At 38.2% G+C, this 19,666-nt stretch overlaps 2 protein-coding genes across 10 annotated transcripts; both read right to left on the bottom strand.

Annotated features, from left to right (window-relative positions):
- Positions 1 to 9,063: 9,063 nt before the first annotated feature.
- Positions 9,064 to 12,021, bottom strand: LOC131010055 (mitochondrial inner membrane protease ATP23-like). Of its 9 annotated transcripts, none has more exons than XR_009096459.1 (4): positions 11,267 to 12,018; positions 10,638 to 11,059; positions 9,823 to 10,545; positions 9,064 to 9,559 (listed from the first exon to the last, which is right to left on the bottom strand). XR_009096459.1 is itself a non-coding variant. In XM_057937449.1 (4 exons), exons 2-4 carry the CDS (start codon positions 11,038 to 11,040, stop codon positions 10,453 to 10,455), a joined length of 360 nt encoding a protein of 119 aa, XP_057793432.1. In that variant the 5' UTR covers positions 11,041 to 11,059; positions 11,267 to 12,021; the 3' UTR covers positions 9,568 to 10,452. The 9 variants fall into 9 exon arrangements, 1 of the variants encoding a protein (XP_057793432.1); XR_009096461.1 differs by having other exon boundaries at positions 9,823 to 10,736; positions 10,896 to 11,059; XR_009096462.1 differs by lacking the exon at positions 9,064 to 9,559 and having other exon boundaries at positions 9,568 to 10,545; positions 10,638 to 10,744; positions 10,896 to 11,059; positions 11,267 to 12,021.
- On the bottom strand, positions 9,568 to 10,313 carry LOC131010053 (O-fucosyltransferase 23-like). The gene is made up of 2 exons (XM_057937448.1): positions 9,966 to 10,313; positions 9,568 to 9,882 (listed from the first exon to the last, which is right to left on the bottom strand). The coding sequence occupies exons 1-2, from the start codon at positions 10,311 to 10,313 to the stop codon at positions 9,787 to 9,789; spliced, it is 444 nt and encodes a 147-aa protein (XP_057793431.1). The 3' UTR covers positions 9,568 to 9,786.
- Positions 12,022 to 19,666: the final 7,645 nt, after the last annotated feature.

The following is a 19,666-nucleotide window of genomic DNA, read 5'->3' as shown; positions in this document are numbered from 1 at the left end:
TAAGTAAGACCCTTTCTATTTTGAGTTTCCCCAGCATAAATGAGACTATTTCTTTTTTGACTAAAAGTTTTACCCTTTAAACACAGTTTCACTTTTTCACCTACACATAAAATACATATTTCTTAATTCTCATGCCCAAAAAAAGCGTCTCACTTATAGTGGAACAGAGAGAGTATTATTTATTTGTTAAGTGAAGAAAAGACACGACTTTTAAGAAAAAATGATTTACTCACTCCATCCACGAAATGAGTATCCATTTGTGGATAACACAGATTTTAAGAAATTAAGAAATATATTGAGTGTGGTGTGAGTGGAATAAGGATCCCACTTTTTGAGAGTATTAATTAAAGGGTTGTATGGACTATACTTGCCAAAAAGATAAATGGGTACTCATTTTGTGGACGGACGAAAAATGAAATATGGGTACTCATTTCGTGGACCTAGGGAGTATTTGTTAAATAAATAGTTACTAAAAATGGGTAAAACACAAATTGGTGGACAGGCCAAAATGACAAATTAGGACATGAATTGGTGGACGAATGGAGTACAACTCATACATATTCACACTCTTGCATATCGAAATATTCGAAACATTTGATCTACCGATTATAGGATAAACGTAAGTCTATGTAATTTATAAAAAGGGAGTTTTTTATTTTGTTGATAAATTGAACATGAATAAATAAGAGATAATAACAACATATTCAATATACATCTCGAATTTAATATTGTATAAACATCATTAAAATAAATTTAAAACGACTAAGTTAGGAAAATTTTAAACTCTAAAATATTTAATTATTTCATTTTCATTAAAATTTACAACCTTTTATTTATATTTGTATATAAAATACTCTCTCCGTCCACAATTTAAAGCCCTATTTGCTCTTAATTTTTTGTCCACAAATTAAAGCCTTATTATGCTTTTTGTACTTTTTTACTCTTCTTCTTTTCCTATATTTACTACTCTTTGTCACTAATGGACTCACTTTAAAACACATTTATCATTTTTATATTCTATATTGAAACAATAGGGCCAAATGGCCCTATTCAACATACAACATCAAATTTTGTCCACCATTTGAAAAAACATAAATTTTGGCCATTTTTTGTATGTCATGACTATTCTACCCCTCTCTATCTCCTATCTCTTTCTCATCTCCCCCTCTCTCTCTCCAGCGGCTCCTCTCTCTTTCTCATCTCCCTTTCTCTCTCTCTCTCTCTAGCGGCTGCGCGGCAGCGGCACCGAGCTTGGAGAATTCGTCGGAGCTCTCGCGGCGGTGGTGGAGGAGATCCTCCCTCTCTCTCTCTCCAGCGGCTGTCGCTCACTCCTCTCTCTTTCTCATCTCTCTCTCTCTTTCTCCAGCGCGCGGCGGCGGCAGATCTGGTCTGATGAGGCGGCGGCGGTGGATCTGATCTGATCGTTGCGCCGCCTCCTCCATCGGCAGATCTGATCTCCGCCTCCTTCGATTTCAGCCATGGCAGATCTGATCTGATCTGATCTGTGCTGATCTGATCTGTGCTGCACGTATGGCACTTATGGCACTATTAGTGCCATAAGTGCCATAAGTGCACACTTCCCCCTAGGGTTTAGATGTTCTATTTAGGGTTTAAATGTTCCATTTAGGGTTTAAATGATGTTGTTGTTTCTGTATTTGTGCTGCACGTATGGCACTTATGGCACTATTAGTGCCATAAGTGCCCAAATGACCATTTTACTTAGTTTTATTTTGAATTTTCGTTGGCACTTATGGCACTAATAGTGCCATAAGTGCCAAAATGACTATTTTACTTGGTTTTATTTTGGATTTCTGATGGCACTTATGGCACTATTAGTGCCATAAGTGCCATCTTGGCACTTATGGCACTAATAGTGCCATAAGTGCCTAACCCGACCCGGCACGCGACCCGCGTACCTGATCCTACCCAGTCCGCCTCATTAAGGGCAAAAACGTCCAAATCAATAAAAATGGCCAAAATTTGTGTTTTTTCAATGTGTGGCCATAAATTGTGTTTTATGCTTCATTTTGGCTACTTCAAAATTTTACTCTTCTATATTTACTACACTTTATCACTAGTGGACCCACTCATTTTATCACTTTAGTCAACTACCCTTATATTTCATCCACATCATCTTTTTCAACTTTCTTAGTCTCCGTGCTCACACCAAAATGGGGCTTTAAATTGTGGACGAGGGGAGTATTTATTTATTTATAATATCGCGTAATAACAATAATAATAATAATAATAATAATAATAATAATAATAATAATAATAATAATAATAATAATAATAATAATAATAATAATAATAATAATAATAATAATAATAATAATAATAATAATAATAATAATAATAATAATAATAATAATAATAATAATATGTGTAATGCCAATTTCAATAACAAATAATTTAATTTTATTTAACAACTATAACTATCATTACACTTTATACAACATTTAAATTTGCCGATGAGGCCTTGCTCTAGTGGCAAAGCTGAGGCACCCAAAGACTCTTCTTTATGAGAGGTCTTGGGTTCAATCCCGCTTGGCGGTGATATTTTTTCACTTTATGTGGTGATGTATTGTTGTTGTATTATGTTGTTTGATGTTGTAGTCTCATACGTAGGGCGTTCTCGTCTACATGCGGCTAGCCTGCGTGCGGTGATGTTTTCCCACCATTGAGTTCTTGCAACTTAAAAAAAAGGGCAAATAGCACCAAAATCTTCATACTTTCCCCGAATTCGCATATTTCCACTGACTTTAAAAATTCGCAATAGAATCCTTGACTTTTAATCCCGTTCGTGTTTCTCCCTAAAAAATGACCGGCGATATATAGAAATGATGACATGGAGTCCGGAAATCCACGTAGGCTTAAATTTCGGCGTATTAAGCAATGTAGTTTTAGTTAGTAATGTAAAACGTCGTCGTTTTGCCTATTTTCGAGTTTTAAATGTCAATCCCACATAGAAATTTAGAGGAAAATTTATTTGGTACAATAATTAGGGTTCTTATTCATGAGTTCTTCTTCAGCCAAATCCATGTCTTTCTCGTCATCTTCCCGGCGGAACGTCAGCAACGAGGGTCGAGTTATGTGCGGCCATGGACTCCCAGCTTCAACTAGCTTTCTCCTTATCAATGGCGCCTTCGGTTCACTTTCCGAGAGCTCAATTTCCTATGCAGTAGTAAAATTGGAAACTTCCAATCATCGGCTCGAATTTGGGGATAAGGAATTTGAAAATGAAAGAAAAACTGAAATCTTCTCTAAATTTAATCACCAATTCCTTGAATTCGGACTGTAGTTCATCGAATTCGAGCGTGATGTCCTGGAGTAATCTGCCAAAACAACAATATCCATGAAAAAAGAATAGGATTAGGGTTGGATTTGCTGAAATTTGTGGAGAAGTTTGATGGCATTACGAGGGGATCTGCTGGTGCATGAAGAGAATGAAACCGACGATGTTGGTGGCGAGGTGGAAAATGGTGGAGCAGTCGAGAACGTCGGAGGCAGCGTCGATGTTAGTGTACTCCGTTGGTAGGGTTAAATAATTCTGTAGCCAAACGACGACGTTTTTGCTATATTACGTGACTAAGCAATTTTAGTTTAATGACTCAGCAAAATTATGCCACATAAGTGACACGTCATTGGAGTTAGTCGCCGGAAAATTAATTAAGGGAAAATTGCGAACTTAATCACCGGTCAAGGATTCTAACGCGAATTTTTAAAGTCAGGGGAAAAATGCGAATTCGGGGAAAGTATAGGGATTTTGGTGCTATTTGCCCTAAAAAAAATACAACATTTACATTTCAAATTAAGGGTTTTATTGAGTAGTTAATATGAATTATGTTATTTTATTTTAATTTTTTTAATTATCATCAAATTGATCATGAAAACATATTCAATATACATCTCAAATTTAATAGGGTATAAAAATTATAAAAAATGAATTTAAAACGACTAATTTAGGAAAAATTTAAATATTAAATTATTTCATTTTCTCATTTTCATTAAAATTTTACTCCATATGTCTCAACTTTTAGTATCCAATTGAGAGTGACACTTGTTTTAATAAAGTGGTTGGATGTATTGTGAATGGAATAAGGGTCTTACATTTTATGCGAGTGTTAAAATAATTAAAATAGAGTAAGGGTCCCACCTATTTTTACTAAAAATAGAAATAGATATAAAAATGTGGGCATCCAAAAAATGAAAGATGGATACTAAAAGTTGGGACGGAGGGAGTACAATATTTTATTTATGTTTGTGTGTGAAAATACTTATTTATTAATAATGACGCATAATAATAATAATAATAATAATAATAATAATAATAATAATAATAATAATAATAATAATAATAATAATAATAATAATAATAATTTCATTATCAAATAACTTAAATTTATTTAGCAACTATAATTATCATTACACTTTATACAAAGTTGAAAATTTATATTTTCAAATTCGGGATTTTATTTAGTAGATAATGTAGATTATTTTATTTTATATATATACATATAGGAATCAGATCATGTAATACTCAAGCCTTAGGTGTAGTACCAATTCTGGACTACACATTTTGTCCATGTGGCGTACCTGTAGAAACATGGTATAGACATGTTGTAGGAAAAGATGTTGTAAAAGAAGGCTGAAAGTTGTATTGCTTGTTTGACTATGTATTACAACCACCCTTTTATAGGGTTAAAAAAACTATACAAGGTAAGAACATAAAAGGTAATATCCATCAAGGATCCTTGATTGATTCTCAATCAAGATTTTGATTTCTTTCCTTTCAACACTCCCCTTCAAATTGAGTGACGGGATTTCTGATACTCAACTTGCTAAGGACTTCTGAAAAACTCTTGGAGTTTACTGCTTTGATTAGAATATCAGCGAGTTGGTCTTCAGATCGAACAAAAGGTAAAGCCACGATACCTCCTTCAATCTTCTCTTTGATAAAATGCCGATCAACTTCAACATGTTTCGTTCTGTCGTGTTGCACAGGATTTTCAGATATACTGATGGCAGCCTTGTTGTCGCAGAACATTTGAAATGTCTTAGTTGGATGAAGACCCAACTCCATTAAAAGTCTTCTCAACCAAAGAACTTCAGTCAGACCACTCTTGATTTCTCTAGAATTTAAGATAGACAAAAGTAAAAAACATAAAGAATGCACATGAAATTATGATTTTTCAATATACATGTTTCCCACATCGAATTTATACTAAACTTCAACCATTTACTACCTAAATAAAAGGGTCAATCCTCATTTCTCATTCTCACATCTTATTCTTTTAAATTTCAACCATGTATAACCTAAATAAATGGTTTAACATTGTTTAGATTTCATACAACACTTCAAAATTTAGTAAAAATTAAAAAAAAAATGGACGGTTCCACGGTACGGAACCGTGAACCGCCGGTTCGGGAATATTGGAACCGGAACTGAACCGTGGAGCCACGGCTACGGTTTCGGTTCGGCGGTTCGGTCGGTTTGATTTTTTTGGGCATCTCTACACACATTGTGTGGTTCAGATTTGAATCTAAATACTACCTAATTGAAGGGGTTTTGTATGATCCCTTCTCTATACACACACACACACACCTATAATTTTAAGGACAAAATTTTTATAGCTTCAATTTTAAATAATTTATTTTTTTTAAAAAAGAAAATAAATGGTTTTGGATTGTGTCAATAGCTATAAAATGAAATTCCAAGCTTAAGGGATTCCCCTGTTTATTAGGGTCGTGAATGTAGGAGAACTTGTTCCGAACAACATTAAATTGCTTGTGTGATGTACTTAATGTTTTTACTTCAGTTTTGTTGCTTATGTCCTAGTTGCTTTTTAAGTCTCTAAACAAACTGAAGACATTCAAACAAGCAATCTGATTGTGTTTTTTCAATCTGTGTTTTGGATTAGTGCTATTTGACTTGACATATTTTTTGGCATATTGATCACTTGCATTGACATTGATAATTAATTAAGCATGAGCATGAAATTAATCTTTAATGTTTTAATGAGCATGACTCAAGTTACTGATACTTAAACTGAATTTTGCATAAGTTGAAAAAAAAAGATAAAAGATTTTCTAAGCGAGTTATATGATACCACTATATTCTGCACACGCTTCAGTTTTTATTCTAACTGACTTGCTGACGAGTAATCAACATAGTAGATAACTAATCATCTGTTAGGCAGGAATTTTCTAAACAACCGTCAACATACATCAGTAAGTCGATCTGCATCTTTCAAACTAACTTATTATCAGTCTACTTGCCTTGGAACACTCAAGTTGTAAGAAAGTAGAAAGATTTTCTATAATCTACTAACTGGTGTATTCCTCCATTTCCCCCCATATACTAGTACATACTAGCTCAGGATCAGCAAGTGATATCAAAGCTTTAGCTTTGACTCAATAGGACTCTACATATTGATATCATCAATTGGTGTCAAAGTAGGGATTCTAAAGACCAGTGCTTCTGAATATTAGATCTAAGCAATATTAGATCTTTCAAATTAAATTGATCCAAGAAAATATTTTCAAAATTAAAATTCAAAATTTTTCATCTTAAAACTGTTTTTGCACTCAAAATCTTCTTGAAAATCTCTTTGCAAAAAATTATGAGACAAATGGCCATAATTTTGCAAGTACCCTTGTTAAATTAACAAAGAATTTCCCTAAAGATTCTTACAAAGATTCATATTTGTTATGGTTTTCAATTTTAGGCGTGTTAGTTGGTGTGTTACCAATATGTTGTAAACACGTATTTGTTGGAGTGTTACCAACAGATGATGTTGTTTGTTAGTTCATGGTTAACTAACAAACATGAAAACTGTTATTCATTTTAACCATACGGATTTTCTATCCTTGCGGTTTATTTAATCAATTTTATCTTCCTAGTATTTGTGTATATTTTTATATTGTTCTTCAGGTTATACAACAAAGGGGAGGAGCAGTTTTCAAAGGAGTGGGCAGCAATGGTTATGGAGATCATGGAGATAACTACCAAAGGAAGTTATCTCTGCTCATGCAACTGATGCTCCATGAAGTCCACGATCAGTGGAACGCCTATATATACCAAAGAATACCTCATTTACGAGGTTATGCATTTAGAGATCCAGAACCCTTGTTGCAAATTCAAGAGCTCCTCCAAGTTCATAATTCTGCCAGCCTGTGTTAGCAAGTCCGTCTTTTGACAGAGGTGCTGTTAGTTAGGACAAATTGTGTAATCTGTGTGATTCGAACAACACAAGTGTAGGTAGTCTTATTTAGATTATTCTTAGAGTACTCATATGTTTGTTATGAGAATTCATTAGGCAGATTTACGTCTGTACTATTGTTATCCTTTAGTATGATTGTAATACTAGTCTAGACTTAGATTAGTTGTAAATGTGTATTCGCCGAGACTAGGTTCTAGGATCTAGAATGTTAGGATACAGTTGCTTGACTATGTGTAATTTGTAAAGATTCCATCATAGTTATTTACCGTCATTATGACAACTGTAAATTTATCAATGTTGATAAATCTGCACAAACTATTTCTGGTGTCATCTTTGTAGTAAATTTAGGCACTAAATTTCTTTCAATATTTTCCTTCAAATTGAAAAGAAAGTAACTTGCAAAATATACTTATGAACATGGTCAGATCTAGGATTAGGGAAGTTGAATTTGTTGAAGTATGACGTCTGAAAGTATTTGCATGGTTAGCCAATGTTTTTTGAGCATTTCGTACAATTCAATTTTATGTCGAAGTAGAATGTTAATGGGTTCAAGTTTAGAACTCAGTCACTTGCTATAATAAATATTTTTTTGCATTCCATTAATTCAACAATAAGGACATCGAAAGCATATAAAAACCTACCTTTACGCATTTAAAAAAATTTATTTCATCTTCTAAACAAATAAACTATTTTTCATTATTAATAGTTCATAATTTTTACTTTAATTTGAGGATTGACTCAAATTCAATATTGAAAATTAACTAAGAAAGAGAAATGAGATAAAAATATCACAAATTTAACAAAATAATATACTTCATTCGTTCCATTACAAATGTCTCATTACTTTTGGGCACGAAGATTAAGAAATGTGTAATTAGCTAATGAATTTAAGTCCCTTAATTATTTGCCAATGAAATGAAACATTTGTAATGAAAGATCTTATTATAGAAACAGTGACATTTATAATGTGACAAAAGAAGTAATAAATTAGAGTGGATTTTTAAAATAGCCACTTTCATATTGTAAAGATAAAAAATGTCCACTAAAATAAAAAACTTAAAAAATGTCCACTGTTACCAAAATACCCTTCACATTAAAAATTAAAAAAATGTCCACTTTACATCACCCCTTTAAAAAATCCCGCAATTCACAACCAGTATGAATTCACAACCAAAAATTTTTGGTTGTGAATTCACACTGGTTGTGAATTCACAATTCACAACCAGAATTTTTTGTTTGTGAATTTACAACCAGTCGAATTCACAATCAAAATTTAATTCACAACCAGATTTTTTTGGTTGTGAATTCACAACCTAAATTTAATTCACAATAATAATTTTTTGGTTGTGAATTCAAAACCAGTCGAATTCACAACGAAAATTTAATTCACAGCCAGATTTTTTTGGTTGTGAATTCACAACCAGTCGAATTCACAACCTAAATTTAATTCACAATAAGAATTTTTTGATTGTGAATTCACAACTAGTCAAATTCACAACCAAAATTTAATTCACAATTAGAATTTTTTGGTTGTCAATTCACAATCAGTCAAATTCACAACCAGAATTTAATTCACAACAAGAATTTATTTTGGTTGTGAATTCAAATAGTTGCAAATTTGAATGTTTAAAGTTTGAATTCACGACTAAAACTAGAATTTATTTTGGTTGTGAATTCGAGTTTTAGTTGTGAATTCAACAATATTAAGTTATGAATTTATCGAGGTGATTGTGAATTCAAGAAAATTAAGTTGTAAATTCATAGATCTGGTTGTGAATTCAAGAACATTAAATTGTGAATTCATAAATGTGATTGTGAATTCAAGAATAATACGAAGAAATACAAGATATTCAGTCTGTTTCTCATAAAAAAATCTACCAATGAGCATAAGAGAAAGAGAAAGAGATCTAAGCTACATAAATTCTACATATCTAAGCTATTAGAAACATTCAACCAAAAATAATTTCAAAATCAATTGCTTCCAATTCGGCCCCCAAAATTGGAGGATAGATCAAGTAACCAAAAAACACCAAATCAACAAATAAATAACAAAACTCCATAACCAGCTCTACAACAAAGAAATTAGTAGTAATGTGAAATCTGCGTGGATTAAAGATAACTCGAGAATGTAAACTTAAATACATAATCAGTGCAGTAGCAACTTCAGAGTGGCAATTAATTTGATGCCAAAAGAAGTGAGTAGCAGCCTCTCTCAAGTGTCGAAGGGCGCAGTGTCGTTATAGCAGGTACTCCAAATAGCTTTCATGGCATCCTCCGCTTTTATTCCCGAACAATATGGGTTTCCTCTCATTGCTTTCATTGCTCTAGCAGAAAATCTAACACATTCAACAACACAGCCAAATATTCATTACCAGAAGACGAGCACGTTGTGATCAATCCGAATTTCCCCCTACTTTTACAAAGTATCAATAACTCGGAGATAATTCAATCAATGAACAATCTCAAACGTAAATAACTAATCAGGGAAGTATTCCATATCATTTACACAACCTAACATATTTCAAAGGAGTATAAGAATGAAGAATTATATATAAAAGATTGCCTAACACTGAAGATATACAAGGCCAAAATCATGTACCTCATGCCATCTACAAAAAGGAGTTGAAGGTTTACCACCGAATTTGTCGAAAACCGCGTCCCACAATAAGCATGGAAAACAAAACTCAAGAATCATCGACAAGAAACATGATTCGAACCATAACTAATGGCTTGGAGGCTCACATCCGACATATTAGCTGCCCAAGGGCGTGGACCATTTAATTCACCTTCTAAATTGTAGGCATAAGAAGGCCATCTAACATCTAACCCGCACTGTTGTGTAAGACCCTTGCTGATCATCAATTGAGTTCTGTCAAGAACAATAAGGCTGGAGAAAGTCGAGAAGGTGTTCCCCACAAACACATCAGATCTCAAGCAAACTTCATAGTCTATAGCCGATTGAATCAGATAGGGGTGCTTCTTGTACGTGTCAAGAACACCCAACTTCTTCTTCTCCCAACTTCTTCTTCTCGAAAGGAAGCAAACCTTTGCCCTACCCCTCGAGTACGGAGTTATCTTCAAGGAGATCATCAGCAACAGCAAGGTATATAACAATAGGAGTTTCTAATCCAACAATGTTACCTACTCTTTGCATGATTTGCTCCTTGCTGCTACAAATTTCACTAACATTCAGTCTCTGCTCCAGTTTATTGCAGTGTATCATCCAGTCCTAATACTGTGAGAGTATTTTCTTTATCTTCAAATGCCCACGAAGAAGCTCTTGTTTCAAGTGGCAATAACCGCTGAGATGATTAGCTCGAATCTGCTCCAACAAATACTATGCATAACCAAGAATTACAAAAGCATGATGAAGCATTAAACAATGCTTAGATTTCTTAATGATAGTTAGTTAACCTCATTGCAAGCGTGATGAGTGCAGTTAGTCCAGTCGAGATTAGCAGCACGACACTCATCATAAGCACGAACGAGCTCATGAATCACCACTTGCACCACCTGATCATCTTCACATCGCAAGTTATTGCTACATACTTGAATCTAATGCACAGTTACAAATTATATGATGAAGAAACAAACAGTGGCAGTCATATGATCAAATCGTATTCTTTTTTTTTTCTACATAGACAAAGTTAGCATCCCAACTGTATGCATCACCTATAGCCCAACGACATCTCGAGACAGAGCCATCGCATGGATCCAAGATCACATCTACGCCTTTATTCATGCCAGCAGGATAGTATAGATCAACCACATCCTCCAGAAGCTGCTCCACGTCGAACACTTGCACCTCAAGCTGCATCTTCCCAGCTTCTATCTTGCTTGTATCAAGAATGCAGTTCAATATACTTTCAAGAAAAGTAAATAAATGAAATCACATCTGGTAGTAATTAAGAAAAACAAATCAAATCACGCTGGTGGGGAAGAAAACACCCAAACTCACACAATCGAAAACCTCAGAATAAAAAATCCTCACAATGAAACGAAGGAATCATTGAGAATTAGACCTAAAGGAACATAAATCATACCACGAATCAGTAGCATATTCAAAGAGCTTGCCCTAGGTGGAGAAGACGATTGAGCCGACATCGGCTTCGCAGAGGATGGAGATCTCATGAGCTTTTTTGAGAAGTCCCGATCGCCGCTTGGAGAAGGTCACTTGCCGATTAATTTTGTTCTCTATTCTCTTCAGCTACACTTTTTCAACAAAAAGACAGAAATTTTGCTGAATTTCCAACACAAAAAAGACACACACACACACACACCAGGAAAGTGAAGCAGAAAAGGGGGATATCAAATAATCCGAGCGGGTACGACAGCATCCCGGCTGCCGGCCCATCGCTTCCACAGCATGACCTTGAGGAGAGGGAGCCCGATAGATTTGAGTCGTGTGTGTGTGTTTCGATTTGGATTTGTGAGAGACAGAGAGAGAGAGAGACTTCCGCGTGCCAAATCGGAGGTCTAGAACTCCCCTTCGCCTAGTGCCAAAACCTCTCCATCTACGACTAACTCGCCGCCGGCGCGCTCTACCTCGACGTCTGCCATGGAGATCTTAATCATCGAGATCCGCACCGAGTTCGGCCACGCCGATCCGCCGAATTTCGATCATTAGCTGAAGGAGAAGAGAGTGTGGCGTCGCAGGTGGCCCTGCAACTACGGCGGCGACGGCGTCGGACTGATAGCGGTGGTCTTCGCCGGAAATTGAAGGAGATGAAGTTAGGGATTTTACAAGTTGGAAATTTTGTTCTCCATATTCGATTAGGACGAGGGAAGAGAGCTAGAGAAAGTGACCATTTTTTTAAATTTTAATGTAAAGGGTATTTCTGTCTTTTCATTCAAAAAATGGACAGTTTTTATTATTTTTATCTTAGTGGATAATTTTTATCTTTACAATATGAAAGTGGATAGTTTTATATATTAACTCTAATAAATTACTGTAAAATATTAAATAATTAATATGAATACTACAATTATTGAAACAATATATTATATTATTCGTTATATTCTTATCTAATAGCTGCATATGACCTCATACGTTCATTGCGGTCATCTGTGGCGGGCTAAACTAACAAATCTCCCTCATGATTCTTACAAAGATTTAGATTTTACTTCAAATATAAAAAAGAAAGTAATGTGCAAATTATGCATATGCTCTCATATATAAATTGCGGTCATCTGTGGTGGGCTATCATACGAGTTGGAAAATAAAATGTCACAAATATTCGATTTGAGGTGGTCTTGGGAGCATTAGGAGGTACTTTAAAGCAAGGGCCCATTCCATTCCATTTTATTTAATTAAATGTATTAATAATTTTAATTGATAAATATAAATTTTAATTACTGATTTCTTAATCATTATTTGATCGCATTGAACTCAAGAAATCATGAAAGCGAAAAATGTCACTTTTTTTTTAATTACAAGATACATCTATTATATAATTAAATAAGCAACTCACATCTAGGTGGATTTTTTTTTTAAATAACAAGAGGCATCTAATATATAATCAAATAAGCAACCCACACGCAGGCGGGACTTCTACATCACGTAAACGTGAAAAAACTATCCGCATGCTGATGAGACCACTAATTGAACTCAAAATCTCTCACAAGTGCGAGTCTTTAAATGACTCAACTTTACTACTTGAGCTAGTCCTCATTAGCAATGCAACTTAATTAGTTAATAGGGTTAAGGTACAAATGCCCACCTAAACAAGACACCCCTAGAGCGTATCCCTCCCCATTCTCGATGTTGGCCCAAATAAACCCCAGAGTCAATAAAAATGGTACATTTAAACCCAGCAAGTTAACGGCCGTCTAACGCCGTTAACTTAAATTTTTAATTTTTTTTATTTTCTCGTGGAGCCCACCTTTTAAGCAGCAGTCGCCGCCTTCTTCCGATTCATGTCGCCGCCGCGTTCAATGCCACGCCAGAGAATGATTGTGACGTTTTCAGACATCACGCTTCCTCGTCGGTCGTTTCCCGCTCACGGACACTCCGTCTCCCAACGTCGGTGCGGTGGGACGAGAAAAATGACACTTCGGCATCCAAGCCCACCACCAAAAACACGCGAATCATTTGCCCTCCCACGTCGGACTCCACGTAGAAGGTTCAACGCAACCCAGCAAGAAGAACAACCAATTTCAAAATCAGATTTTCAATTTCATCCTCTGCCTGCCAGGAACCAGCTTCCCGAGCTCCTGCGTCTTCACCGTGATCTACCGCCTCCTCTGCCTGGCCGCGATGCTCTGCGCGGATAAGCTGTCGCCGCCGCTCGCTTCGTTCTTGGCGCTCTCACAGCTCCCTGTGCTGAAATCCACCGCAGGGAAGTCCACTGGCATAAGTGAGGTTGTCGTAGAAAAGAGAAGGGAAGGGTGGCGTGCGGGGAGGTGCCGGAGGTTTTTATGGAGAGGGTGAAGGGGTATACCCCCCATTCTCGACCTTGGCCCAAATACACCCCCAGAGTCCATAAAAAAAGTGCATTTAAACCCATCAACTTAACGGCGTTAGACGGCCGTTAACTTGCTGGGTTTAAATGTACCCTTTTTATTGACTCTGAGGGTTTATTTGGGCCAACATCGAGAATGGGGAGGGATACGTTCTAGGGGTGTCTTGTTTAGGGGGGCATTTGTACCTTAACTCTAGTTAATAAGATAATTTTCCTTTTTGTGGGGATTGGAAAAAAAAAACACTCGAGAAAGATGTAAATTAAAAGCATCATTAAAAGACATCTATACTTATTTATCTCTCTCACTTATAAACATTCTCTAGTAACCGTAGCAGTCCAGAAACAAGAATGGAGAGCTTCATGCCATATCTTCTCTCTCTTCTACTTCTTCCCCTCTCTCTATATCTCATCTCGTTTCTCCACAAGAAGGGCCCTCCCGGCTCCAACAGTTGGCTGAGGGAAAATCTGGCTTTCAACCTAATAGGCTGCCAGAGATTTTTCAAACACAGGATCCAAAAACACTCTGCTGCCCAGATATTCAAAACCTCCATCTTCGGACAGGAAGCGGCGGTATTTTGCGGCGCGCAAGGCAACAAGTTTATCTTCACCAACGAGAACAAGCTCGTATCCTCATGGTTCACTCCGTCGCTGTGGAAGGCGCTGTTGCCGGTGTTTGCAGCGAACAACGACAAAAACCCGGCTGCCATATTCCGCAACTACGACCTGGGCAAGCCGGACGCGTTGAGGCAATACATTCCGGTTATGGACGTGGCGGCGCGGCGGTTGCTGGCGAGGCCTGATTCAGTGGTGAAGATGGTTTCGTTGTCCAAGAAGTACTCCTTCGAGTTGGCGTTTAAGCTGTTTACGGATGTGGTGGCTCCGGAGCTTCTAGAAAAGTTGATGGAGCCCATTAGTGTGTTGAGCGCGGGGATGGTAGCCATGCCCATAAACTTACCTGGAACGGCCTTCAGCCGCGCTGTTAGAGCCGGCAAAGTGGTGCGGTCTGAGCTGATGAGGATGGTGAAGGAGAGGAGGAAGGAGCTGAGGGAGAAGGGCCAAGGCGAGGGGCGAGACATGTTTTCGAAGATGCTGCTTTTGAGTGATGAAGATGAGGGATATGATGCCATGGTTGCCAACTTCATTCTTTCTCTCGTTGTGGCTAGCTACGACTCCACCGCCTCTGGACTCACGGCTGTCCTCTATTTTCTCTCTGGGCTTCCACACATTTACGAGCAGGTTCTCAGAGGTAAAGAATCGGATCATCTCTCCCTCGATAGATTAGCATTGTTGTGATTCCTCTGTTTCTCACAGAGCAAATGGAGATTGCGAAATCCAAAGGCCCCGATGAGCTGCTGACATGGGAGGATGTGGAGAAGATGAAGTACTCATGGAACGTTGCGCGTGAATCACTGAGGCTATTACCGCCTGCCGTAGGGGGATTCAAGGAAGCCATAACTGACTTCACATATGCTGGTTACAACATTCCTAAAGGATATAAGGTGCGCATATATACACATTAATTATGCTCAATTTCTCATGCATTTATTCGTTATTGCTCACTTTACCCATCACTGTAGATGTATTGGACGCCTTATTTGTTGAAAATACAAAGTCAGAGAAGGCAGCATACAAAGTCAGAGAAAGCAGTAGCCAACTTCAGTCAAAAATGAACAAAAATCCCTTAATCGTAGGGATCCTTGTATGACTATCATCTCATCTTTTGTAGTATAAAAATGGATGATTGTAATCAGAAAAATACAACATTAAGCAATACAATAACAATCATTTGCTTCTCTTTATTTTTCTCTATACATTATGATAATACCATGTTCTAACATGGTATCAGAGCAGGTTCAACCATAGGAACTCAGAAACGAATCATCATCGTTCATAATCCAAAAACCAAAAACATTCCTAGCCAATTCTTCATAATGAACCAATTCAACAAATCCACAGAATGGATCGAAGAAACCATAAACCACACAGATTCAAATGAATCAATTCAACAAATCCACAGAATGGATCGAACTTACCCAAATCCCTCAGCTGAGTCGGCATTCTCAAGAGTGAGATGGGAGGCCGCCCGACTACAAATCTTGCAGCCGGCAACCAACCGCGCCGACATCGACGCCTCATCATCGGGAGTGGTCGGAGCCGGACTCGCCGCCACCCACCGCCCTACTCAGCGGCCTGAGGTCCGACCGCCACACACCGCCGCCGGCAGAGGCAACCCACCAGAGTGGTGGGAAAACAATTCCAAGGTTGCGAAAGGGAAAATGGCGGACCGAAGTGGAGGAAATTCGGAACAGATCGGAGCAACACCGACTGGATCGGCAGTGGCCGAGAACCGACCGGCGTGGGCCGCAAGAGCGGCGGCCATGGCTGTCGACCGACTGGCAGCCTCTGGACCGTGGGGCGCGAGGGAGATATCGGCGGCTGGAAATCAGTCGCCGCTGACCGTGGGGGCAGCGGCACCAGCCGTGGACCGGTCGTCTCCGGCTGGGCAGAATGGAGGCAGCGGGCGTGAGGGGGAGGCGGCTGGTGTGGTTTGGGGAGAATTAAAAGCAGGTATAGGGTTTGGTGTTTTCACACCAAACCCTCCATCTTTTCCTTATTATCATAAAAGACCCCATTTTATGCCAACTAACCCCCCAAGTTCCGAGATATTACAAAATCCACCCCTTGATTCTAATGAATTGCAGAAATTACCCCATGTTATGCAAAAAGACCCACCTACTCTTATTAAATATCAGAATAGCCCCCATTTGCAGCCTAGTCCCTCGAAATTTAGGGATTTATATAGTATACCCCATTTTATGCAAAACCAACCCCAAAAAATGCATAATCATGATATTGACCCTAAAAAGCCTTCAAACTTTTCCGCTGTGTACCAGATGTCAGGTAATAATAGGGATAGAGATAAAGGGTGGATTTTTGATTGTGGAGCCACTGATACAATGACTTTTGATAAAACTGATATTATTAAGTCATCAACATCACATCGTACGCATGTTCAGACTGCAAATGGTGATTTGACTCGTGTTAAAGGAGCCGGAACTATAGAAATTTCCCCTACTTTACGTCTCTCAAATTGTCTTTATGTCCCGTCTCTTTCACACAAACTCTTATCTATTAGCCATGTTACAAAAGAACTCAATTGTACCATGATAATGCATCCCCACTTCTGTTTGCTTCAGGATATCAGGACGGGGGAGATTATTGGGCGTGGCACTGAGCGGGATGGATTGTACTATGTGGATGAGATAGCTCAACAAGGCAAGGTGATGCTGGCTCACGGAACTGCTGACCGGGAAGCCTGGCTTTGGCACCGTCGGTTAGGGCATCCATCCATGGGGTATCTTAAGCTTTTATTTCCTAAATTAATAAAAAATGATGAGAATTTATCTTGTGAAACTTGTGTTTTAGCTAAAAGCCACCGAAAATCTTTTAAGCCTAATGACACACAAGTAAACTCCATATTTTCTCTTGTTCATTCTGATGTTTGGGGTCCTTCACCCGTGGTAGGGGGACAAGGTTTTAAATATTTTCTGTTATTTATTGATGATTGCACTAGGATGACATGGGTATATTTTTTAAAACACAAATCTGAAGTTTTTGAAAAATTTACTCATTTCCATACTATGGTTCAAACTCAGTTTCAGAAAAACATCCAAACCCTTAGAACTGATAATGGGGGGGAATTTGTTAATAATTCAATGAAAATATTTTGTCAAACAAAAGGGATTATTCATCAAACTACTTGCCCCCACACTCCTGAACAAAACAGAGTTGCCGAAAGAAAAAACCGAATTTTACTTGAAATGACTCGTTCTATGATGATTGAGTCTCATGTTCCCTCCTCTTTTTGGCCCGAGGCCGTGAAAACCTCGGCTTACCTTATTAACCGTCTCCCTACTAGGACTCTTAAACTTCAAACACCATTACAGAAATTGTCTACTCTGGCCTCCATACCTCTTGCCCTTACACTTCAACCACGGGTCTTTGGGTGCTCTGTTTTCGTTCACATTCCTAAACATGAACGCACCAAACTCTCTCCTTGTGCAGTCAAGTGTGTGTTTGTAGGTTATGGAGTTAATCAAAAAGGATATAGGTGTTACAATTCCAAAACCCGTCAAATCATCACCACCATGAACTGTGATTTCCTTGAAACTGAGTATTTCTACGATAACCACCTTACCAGTCAGGGGGAGAGTGAGAGTGAGATCGACTTGTTAAGTTGGTTACCAATGCCAGTCTCGGAAGCAGATCCAACAGAAAAAGTTAGCCTTGCCACCGAGCATGTTTCATCCACTCCAGAACAATCTAGTCCGCTGCATGAGCCTATATCTTCTCCGCCACTGATATCTGAGGTAAGATCTTCTGAACCTACTATTGTGGCTTCTGATTCTGCTGATAATATTTCTCAAGTCATTGAAGAAGAACAGGAGGATAATACAGTAGATGGAGATACTGGGAGATATGTGCTACCACCCAGGAGTAATCGGGGTGTACCTCCTAAACGGTATACCCCAGAGAAAATTGTGAGGAATTCGCGATACTCAATTGGGAATATCGCCAAGGGAAACTTGTCCAAAAATACCACAGCCTATGAAGCGGCCTTATATGATGAGGAGATTCCACAAACAGCAGAGCAAGCCCTGAAGATCGAGCATTGGAGAAATGCTATGAAGAAAGAGATAGGAGCCCTAAACCGGAATCACACATGGGAGAAGTGTCGGTTGCCAAAAGGGAAGAAAACTGTGGGATGCAGATGGGTTTTCACAATCAAAAGAAGACCAGATGGATCTATTGAGCGTTACAAAGCTCGATTGGTCGCAAAAGGATACACACAGATGTATGGAATCGACTATGAGGAGACCTTCTCACCTGTGGCAAAGATGAACACTGTCAGGGTGCTCCTCTCAATTGCTGCTAATAAAGACTGGGATATTCATCAGTTCGATGTTACAAATGCTTTCCTACATGGAGAGCTTGAAGAAGAGAGGGAAGTCTACATGGAGGTGCCTCAAGGTTTTTCAGGAGATTTTGGAGAGGGTGAAGTTTGCAAGTTGAAGAAAACCTTATATGGGCTCAAGCAGTCTCCCAGAGCTTGGTTTGGAAGATTCACCGCAGCCATGAAGAAGTTTGGGTACCAGCAAAGCAACTCAGATCACACCTTATTCTTAAAGAAACGAGGTGATATGATCTCTTGTTTAGTCATCTATGTTGATGACATGATCATAACAGGGGATGACACAGAGGAGATTCAGAAGTTGAAAGAAAGCTTGTTCAAAGAGTTCGAAATGAAGGACTTAGGGAAACTAAAATACTTCCTCGGAATTGAAGTTCTCAGATCAAAGAAGGGGATCTTCATCAACCAGAAGAAGTATACTCTAGATCTCCTAGCTGAAACTGGGATGCTAGATTGCAAGCCAGCAGAAACTCCTATTATCGTAAATCATGGGCTACAAATTATGGAAGGAGCTCAGTTAGCCGATCGAGGAAAATATCAACGTTTGGTAGGGAAACTTATATATCTTTCCCATACTCGACCTGACATTGCTTATGCTGTTGGTGTTGTTAGTCAATTCATGCACCAACCACAGGATGATCACATGGAAGCTGCGCTCAGAATTGTGAGATATTTGAAGAAGACCTTTGACTATGGAGTGCTGTTCAAAAAGACTGGACACCTTGAGATACAAGCTTACACCGATGCTGACTGGGCAGGAAACCCGAATGACAGAAAATCAACAGCTGGATACTTTGCATCTGTGGGAGGAAATCTTGTCTCATGGAGAAGCAAGAAACAAAAGGTGGTTGCTCTCTCAAGTGCAGAATCAGAATTCAGAGGGATCAAAAGTGGGTTAACTGAAGTCCTTTGGCTAAGAAGATTGTTGATGGAATTAGGCCTTCACCCAACAAAGACATGCCAAATGTACTGCGACAACAAGGCTGCCATCAGCATATCTGAGAACCCAG

Source organism: Salvia miltiorrhiza, chromosome 2 (genome assembly GCF_028751815.1).
Source record: "Salvia miltiorrhiza cultivar Shanhuang (shh) chromosome 2, IMPLAD_Smil_shh, whole genome shotgun sequence".
In the NCBI taxonomy this organism is placed as follows: Eukaryota; Viridiplantae; Streptophyta; class Magnoliopsida; order Lamiales; family Lamiaceae; genus Salvia; species Salvia miltiorrhiza.
This window is presented reverse-complemented; position numbering and strand designations above follow the sequence as displayed.